Source organism: Atta colombica, unplaced genomic scaffold (genome assembly GCF_001594045.1).
Source record: "Atta colombica isolate Treedump-2 unplaced genomic scaffold, Acol1.0 scaffold15, whole genome shotgun sequence".
Taxonomy (NCBI): Eukaryota; Metazoa; Arthropoda; class Insecta; order Hymenoptera; family Formicidae; genus Atta; species Atta colombica.
In genome coordinates this window covers 957,923-967,220 of record NW_017259239.1, presented here as the reverse complement: position 1 = coordinate 967,220, position 9,298 = coordinate 957,923, and the positions used below count along the sequence as shown (strand labels likewise).

The following is a 9,298-nucleotide window of genomic DNA, read 5'->3' as shown; positions in this document are numbered from 1 at the left end:
TATATATATATATGTACTTATTATAAATATAGGACATAAATAAAAAATTATGTATAAAGATTATGCGTCTCGTGGGTTTCCTGCGTATTCAGATCCATTCTTGGAATGCCAATATGAACTTTACTGTCTACTTCATCAGGGCGAGGAATAGCCTGATACTGAGTTGTTCCTTCGTTCCGTTTCTTTTATATTATGCTACTTGTTAGAGTAGTGGGGGGAAAGAAGAGAATTGTTGTCGAGAGGGAGAGGGAGTGAGGGAAATTGATCAGGCTTCGATAATCAGAAGAATGATTTTCCATCTTTTATTTACATTGTAGCCATTATCTCTATTTGTTAAAGTGTTTTTGTATCTCTATGACTTCTTTATATTTTCTTGTAAAGTATTGTATGATGTAATGTTGGCTATTGAAATCGTTTTGTCAAACAGTATTTGATGTCCTGTTTCGATTTTGTGTTCTGATAATGCTAACTGCGTCGTTGTAAAACATGTGTTTTAGCCCATCACGTTGGTGTTCTTTTATCTGTAGGTTAACCATTCTCCCGGTTTCTCCAATGTATACCCGCAGGAATAAAGTATGTTGTGTACTCTTGCGGAGCTGATTGGAGATTTGATCTTTAGGATTTCTTAAAATTTCTCCTATCTTTTTGGATGATTTGAAGATAGTTCGGATATTGTGTTTGTTTAATATCCTGCCAATCCGATCTGTTCCATATGGGAAAATGGATCCTTTCGTTTGGTTGTCAGAGACCGTTGTCTTGTTTGCATGTTTATTGATTGTTTTGATTATGTCTTTTTTATCATATCCGTTTTTCTATAAGACTAGTTTTAGGTGATTGAATTCTGTCTGTAGATGTTCTTTGTAAGAGAAAAGCTCTATACAAGTGAGTTGATGGCAGACTGTTTTTATGCTAGGGGATGATGCGACTCGGCATGTAGGTATCTACCTATGTATAATAGTTTTCTGTACACTTAATGGCCTAAGGTACTGTCAGCTTTCTTAGACACAAAAATATCTAGGAATCCTCTATATTTATAGTGAATATTTGAATGATTGAGGAAAATAAGAATTTAGGAGTTCGAGACTCTGCTATGTCTCCATATCACGAATGTGTGGTCTATATAACGGAACCAAACTTTTAGTTTTTTGGGTATTTTTATGAGAATCTCTTTCTCAAAATGCTTCATAAAGATGTTGGCATTACAGAAAAGCCCATTGTCGCTTCTGAAATTTGTTCATAAAATTGATTGTTATAGAAGAAGTAACTAGTTGTCAAGCAATGCTCTATTAGCGGGATGAGGTCGGAGGGGACTTCATGTAAGATTTTTATTATATTTATTGGGACTTGTGTGAAAATTTCGTCAAAGCTTACAAGCAGGTCTGGGACGTAGTCGGATTTTTTATATCTTTTATACGAATTTCCGTTGAATTAGTTATGTGTGATTCGGATTTTCCAGTGAGGAATTGTAGTATTTGTGTTAGGAAGCGGGATAAATTGTACAATATGTCGGGGAGTATGGCGCTGACAATCAGTCTGAGGGGGACGTTTGATTTGTGTACTTTTGGTAGTATAATCTTGGTGGGAAAGAATTTGTAAGTTTAAATGTTGATTTGGTTTTATTGGGAATGTTGCTTTTTTCCTTAGGATTTTGGTGCAATTGTATTAGTTGAATCTTTGTCAAGCTTCTTGTATATTTTATCCGAGAAAAAGTTCTTCACCTTTTTCTTAGTCTGATCTCATGACTATTGTCGTGTTGCTTTTGTCGGCTGGAAGCTGACGATGATGTCTCTGTTCAGGTCTTGGAGAATCGCTCTTGTTTAGTGATGTTTGGTGGAGGGGGTTTGGCTTTGGAAAGGATATTGGTTACCAGTCTGCAAATATTATCTGTTTGTTCTGATGGAAGTCGGTAGATGATTGACTCTATTTGGCTAATAATCTCTTTCTTTGGAATCTTTCTTGGTGCCATGCGAAGTTAGAACCTTTAACAAGCGCAGATGTAATGTCTTGAGACAAGTCTTTGTTGGATCTTGACGTTAAGAGAGGGTTGTGGATTTTTATGAGGGACAAGGTATTTCTGTTTCTGTCTTTCAGAGGATTGTGTGTGTGTCTTCATGACTTGTTCGTATACAATACGATCTAGAGTTTGCCAGATATCATGCCGCAACGTGGCGGATAAGAACAGGTGAAGTTTAAAGGGAGATCTGGACTATTTGTGACTTAGTGGATGCATTTTTTGATAAGGATGAAGCTGATTTTATGAAGGATGTTTTTGGATTTGTGAGTTTCTTAGTGATCCTTCAGATGTAGGAACTTTGGAATGATGTTATCTCTACAGCGTTTTAGGAATGCCAAGTTAGATAGTTCTTGGCTAGGGAAGACCTGAGTTTGCTGGAAGTGTTTACTTTACTCTCCCCGTATTTGATAATATAGAGGTATTTGATAATATTCTTGTGGCTTCCGCGAGTGCTTTCTATGTAAAGTTTATGCGTTTCGCGGGTTTCCTCCGTCTAAATCCATTCTTGGAATGCCGTTTCGTAAATTTTGCAATCCACTTCAGGATAAGGAGCAGTCGAATACTGAGATGTTCTTCCGAGTCGTTCCTTTTATATTACTCTACTTGTTGGAAGGAAAGAAGAGAATTGTGGTAGAGAGGGAGGGGGAAGAAGTGAAGGAAATTGATCGGTTTTCAATAACCGGGAGAATAGTTTTCCATATTTTATTCATATTATTGCCATTATCTCTATTGTTAGGGTATTCTTGTATCTCTATAGCTTCTCTATAGTTTTTTGGAAAGTATGTAATGTTGGCTATTGTGGGCGTTTTGTCAAACAGTATTTGATGTTCGATGTTGTGTTCTGATAATACTGACTTCGTGGCGTATTTTAATCTGACATCATTTGGTATTCTTTAATCTGTAGATTACCATTCTCCCGGTGTCTCCAATGTATACTTACTCGCAGGAACAAATTTTGTATACTCCTGTGGAGTTGAATAGAAGTCTCTGATCTTTAGAATTTCTTAAGATTTGTCTTTTTGGGTGATTTGAAGATAGTTCGGATATTGTGTTTATTTAATATCCTGCAATTTGATCTGTTGTTCCTTTAACATGTGAATTGATAGGATCCTTTCGTCTATCAGAGACCGTTGTCTTGTTTGCATGTTTAGTGATTCTTTTGGTTACGTATTTTTGTCGTATCCATTTTTCTGTAAGGCTAATTTTAAGTGGTTGAGTTCTGTTTGTAAATGTTTTTCCTCATAGCGTAATATAAAAAAGGAATGGCCCGGAGGAATAGCTTAGAATCAGGCTGTTCCTCGCCCTGATGAAATAGACTGCAAGGTTCACGGAACGTTGGCACTCCAAGAATGGATCTGAACACACAGGAAACTCGCGAAACGCATAATCTTTATATAAAAAGCACCTGTGGAAATCTCAAGAATATTAAAAAATTAAATAGTTAATATTTAATTTATATAGTCACAATTATTTTTGAATAATTATATTAATTGTGTGCTTATGAAAACTAGTATTCTCAAAATGTTTTCATAAATTTTATTTTGTCCATTTATTTATAACCATTTTATACATATAAAGCTTCGTTTATGTTTTGATATAACTGCGACAAAATATAGATTATTAAGAAGTTCGTGGATTCATCTACGTGCGCGCGCGTGCGGCACAGATCGATGCGCACATCTCGGACGCCATATGAAGATGTTACGCGAATGTTATTATCACATTTGACTGATGCGAGGCGGATGTAACGGGTGAGGAAAATGGATGACGAATACTGCGGGATATTATGTCACGCAGAGGGGGAAGAAAAGGAGAGAGAGAGAGAGATCGGAGGATCCCATGTACAATATAATCATATTTATCTTATACATTTCGTCATATCCTCATGCACGTTCAACGTGATTCGACGTTTCACCCACATTTGCGCACATGGCCACATTGGCACATGAATGAGCCAATTTCGCTGCAAACTGACGTTCCACCCACGTTAATCACGCAAACAATCGCTCGAGAACAAGTAAGCCAACAGTAATCAGCCGAAAGTAAGCTAACGAGTTTCTATTTGGTGAAAGAAGCTATGCTTTTTCTTCAAGTATCAAACGTTTTTTTTTACTTCCCACATCGTTTATGAAATAGGATTCTCATAATAAGATCCAAAATCGAGGCAATACTCGAGGAATTACTTTAGGTAACAAAGTAACGATGTTTCGAAAAGACTTTATTTCAAAATTTTCAATTACGGAGTTTTTTGTTAACTATAAATAACATTAATAATAATAATAGTAGTAGTAATAAGTAGTAGTAATAATAGTAGTAGTAATAATAATAATAATAATATTTTTATCCTTTAATTTCATTAGGTATATTAATGATGAAACACGATAATCAGGGGTAAATAACAAAATTCCAAATAAAATACTTGTTTTATTAAATTTTATTTTACCAACATAAATGGCATTATTTTCCGAAATTATGAGCGATCTTTAATCATCAACAGTACGTAGAAGTGTACACTTTCGGTATCACACGCATATTATACAAGACCAAGTTAAGCTGATCGAACACAACATATCGCGTTAACCGTGCGTCAACGTGCTTCCGCGGATCTTGTTTAACTACCATGTATATACCATAGCAAACAGACCATACTGTGACAAGACACAAGCTACAAGACAGTATTAGTTCACATCTCTGTTACGTGAGTTAAAACAACAAGCTCACAGAAGGAATCTAAATTATTCCTTTATCAGACCATACATCAGAATGTTTTGAGTATTCTATTAGCTTATTATTTTCTGTATAAATTTACTTGTAATTTTACGTGCGTATAAAATTTAGAAGATTAAAAACCGTTTTTGAAACTTTTAAGGCAAATTAGATAATTAGAACTATGAATAATAAGAAAAAGTCTCTTGGAAGCGAGAATATAAAATTGACGAAGAATAAATAATAGAATATTTTATGAAATATAATATGGAATAAACTTAATTTTGTAATTTATAATAATTATTGGATCATGCGAAAATGATTCGAAAACGTTTGCTCAAACATTTGGTAGAAACAATAGCATCAAGATACACGATTACCAGAGGAAGAGTGGGCGACAATAATTAAAGGCGCGGTCGGATGGAAAGTAATCGGGTGCGCTATCGATCCGAATGCATCGATGAAAGCCGCCAGGGCGAACGACAGAGCAGCAACTCGATAGACGCTATCGCGCTCCAATGGTCGATCCTTTAAATTAATCGCTATGAAACGCCATTGCAATGGTGAAACCGCAGTAAAACTAAAGCTCGCCTCGCTTGCTAGTGTTGCGTTCAATTCGCAATAAGAGCTACACACTTGGTACCCGATAAGAGCTATCGATGATCGCGTGTTATACATTCGTGGTCACTGAAAAATATAAACTGGTTTTATTACTCAGCTAGTGCGACAAATTCTGACGTAATCAAAACGAAAACGAGCTGAAAAGGAACAATCCTTTTATATTTAAGTCAATATCATCTAATATAATTGTAATGACTAGAAACAGTTTTTAACTATATGTTGATTGCTGGTATATTACAATATATTTATTAATCCGAAATTAAAGGTTAACATAAATATTTATTAAAAAGAAATACAAGCGAATTAATATAAAAAGAAATACAAGCGAATACATACGAATACAATTCTTATATCTATAAATGCCAAAAATAACCACAAATTATTATACATATATGACATATAATAAACATATATATATAAACATAATTTTAAATTATACGAATAATAAAATAAATGTCATATACGTATTTTAAATTTTGATAAAAAGTAAAATAAAAAATTAAATAAATAAGAGAGTATCATTCTATATATTTTTGAAAAGTGAAAATAGATATAATAATTAAAAATCGCAAATAATGACTAAAAGAAATATATCAATTTGTAAAATTTTTGAAAAAGAGATATGAATACTATTTGATCACTGATGCAGCTTTGATGGACAGTTTCATAACGACAGATCGAACTGTAAATTAATCATCGCGAAACGCCGCAAAGCGCTATTGAAAAGTCATGTGCATTCAATTAAAAAAGGAAATATAGGCTGATAACCACATATGTTTGCAAATACCTTTCGTCGGAAATTATTTATCGGAAATTATCTCACGGGATTTTGTACGAAACGATTCTATAATAAATATTATTGACAGATAAAAATGATCTCCAGTTTCATGAAAAATCGCGGGACAGAATCAAACGTACTATATATGATATTAAATCAATTTCATTCTAAAACTTTTTCCCTTGCAAATACCGATGCAAAGACGAAAACTTTAATTAAACCCGTGACTGAGCCAAATTCAATCGTAACTTTTATATTCTAATTTAAATCGTTAAAATATATATCGTCATTTTTTTATATCGTCATATGCGAATTTTCCAGATATTAGATTTAAAATCAAAAGATAGATCATACAAAATGTCAGCACATTTTTGGATTCATTTCACTTTTCATCGTCTGAAATCTCACGTGGATTTTATTCAATCAAATTTTTATCTGAAAAAGTTACGTCATCACGGTTTCAGCAAATTCGCGTAAAGAATCTCACTTTTTATTTGTTTTTCGAGACGAAAATATAACGTAATATGTTCAATCCTCTGGACTACGTTTGCAACAAACGTAGTTAAATTTAAATCTTTTAAAGCGATTTTTCAATTTCTTTTAAATAAAAAAAAAAGGATTTACATTAACAATATTACAAAATACATTACAAAATTAATTTATCAGAGATGTCTTTACATTACATATCTAAGCACTTTGGAGTATTTATTATATCATATAGATAATATTATAACTAATAATACCTACATAATAATTACAGGATATTTGAAAAATGTAACATACAAATTCTTAACTAAGATTTCCTCGTATTAATTTTTGTATTAAATATTTTTTATGACATTTATTATTTAAATAAGAAATTTTTTTATTTCTCTTTTTTATTACTGTGCTTTCTTTAAAAATTCATTTAATATAGAAAAATTACTACAGTTCAAATAGTGTATGTGACTTTTCGATTTCATACAAGTTGTACTTCAACTTATATAATGCCCGACATAAAAGGGTACAATAAAACCTGTATGGGGAGATCCCTCGTTTCATATAAAAAGACTTTTTCTTCCTTTTTTTGAAGTAATCGTTATCCCAATTAACTTCTGCTTCTGCCTGATAAACATGCCTGATAAATCCTTCACCCGAAATTTTTGATGTTTCTTATTTAATTATGCTATATTTAATTTTGCTATGTAATGCAATATTTGTTCATGAAATATTCTCATGAATAACTGTACTTTTATTTAAAAAAACACTAATTATATTATAATTTCTTTAATAATTTCTTTAATAGTAATTATAATTGAATAAGATTGTATTTAGCATTATAAAATATAAAAGAATATTGATACAATATAAACAATATATCTTTATAGCATTACGTATAGTTAAATTTATCTGTTTAATTTATGATATTACATTTATGATATTTATGCGTTTTTATCTTTTTGTGATATTAATAGGTATTTGGTATCGATAAAAAATAAGTATATTATATGAATTAAATATATAAATTTAACTTAAAGTGTGATAATTTTTATTTTGTTTATACTACACTAATTTTTTTTTAATTATTATATTTAATTTCTTAATCGAGAAAAATAATATTTCTTAATATCGCTGTATATTATGTTACATGTTTTATTAGATAAAGTATTTAGTATTGCAATAGTATCACAACAATAGATAAAATTCATTTCATTTTATTTTGCTCCTGCTTATCCCATTATATCCCATTATACTTTTTTATTTTTATTTTCATCATACTTGGCAACAATAGTACTACTTCCAGACGTGACTGTACGTGCCTGATGCTCTTCGTTTACAAGTTTTATTAATACAAATGGATCACGATGAATGGAACACATATAAATTCTGTCAGTGAACAATTTTCATCTCACGGGGCCGACTCGTTTATCCTTCTGACTTTTGCTTCGTACATTCTTTACGCGCGAATCATAAATACGAATTTTCCGCTCGACTATCCATAGCTCTTTATCTGACCTCTTCGAATAGGTTCAAATTTGTTGCTTGTCAAAGGACATATTTTGAAAGAAAGGCAACACGTATTTTTGGACTACCTATTTCTTGAAAACTTCATATATTTTCTCTTAAAATAATGTGACAGAAATAGTATATAATAATTTTCTTATTTTTGTATTTTTACATTCGTTCTAATATCGTTCTTGATAAAACATAATGAATTATATGATAATCACAATTAATTCCTTTAATATAATATTCTATTATTATAATATTGAACCAAGAAATTAATTATCAAATCAGATAGGAAAATAAATAACATTATAAGAAAATTTATTTATTTGATTCATAACAAATTAAATCTATAAAATTATAAATCATAATTGTACAAAGTAATTTACTGGAGAAAACAAAATATATTGCTCTAGATATTTTGTAAGTTTCTCTTTTATTGTAATAAACACAATCATTTTGAATAAAACAAACTTTTAATATATTTCACTTTATTCCTTATGTAATGAAACTTGCTTTACAAATGTCTTTCAATTTCAGGTAACGCTTTCCATCTCGATTCTCATCAGTCTGCACGTGTTCTTTCTACTGGTCGTTGAGATCATCCCACCGACTTCGCTAGTTGTACCACTGCTTGGAAAGTACCTGATATTTGCCATGATACTCGTCTCGATAAGGTAAATATTTTAACTTTACACGAAAGTGAAAGACGAAGAACTTCACAGCAGAAAATTATTCGCGCTACATTTGCCAATTTGACGCAGCCGAGAAGAGAAAAGCATTTCTGATTGTGACAAACTAGATGTAGATGAATACAGAAATAATTTTCAGTAATTTCCATATAATATCGTAGGAAACATTTTCTACATTGTTCCATTTTGCTCGCATTATCACATTTTCTTGTCGTGTTAGTGCGCTATCATCGTTATCGATTAACGCTTCAGCGGCGATTCATCAGTTCGTGTTTACGACAGCAACAATTTCGTAGCAATATAGTCTCATGGAGAATCGTAAAGGGGCTATACAATGACACTTGTATTGGTCAGCGAAAAACGGAAAAATGACGATGAGAGTTTGAATCGCGCTTGTTTGTATTCGCTCTGAAACGGTGATTCTGATAACAATTGTAGAAACAATATTTGCAGTTGTTCTATAATATTTTTTCTCTCTCACGCAAAATAATTGATATACAC

At 31.8% G+C, this 9,298-nt stretch overlaps 1 protein-coding gene across 1 annotated transcript in view; it reads left to right on the top strand.

Annotated features, from left to right (window-relative positions):
* The window catches only part of LOC108685264 (acetylcholine receptor subunit alpha-like), a 333,770-nt gene that overhangs the window by 270,902 nt on the left and 53,570 nt on the right, over positions 1–9,298 (top strand). Inside the window, exon 8 of the mRNA XM_018189965.1 lies at positions 8,646–8,782. Coding sequence (XP_018045454.1) covers positions 8,646–8,782 — 137 coding nt within the window. The remainder of the gene's footprint in view (positions 1–8,645; positions 8,783–9,298) is intronic.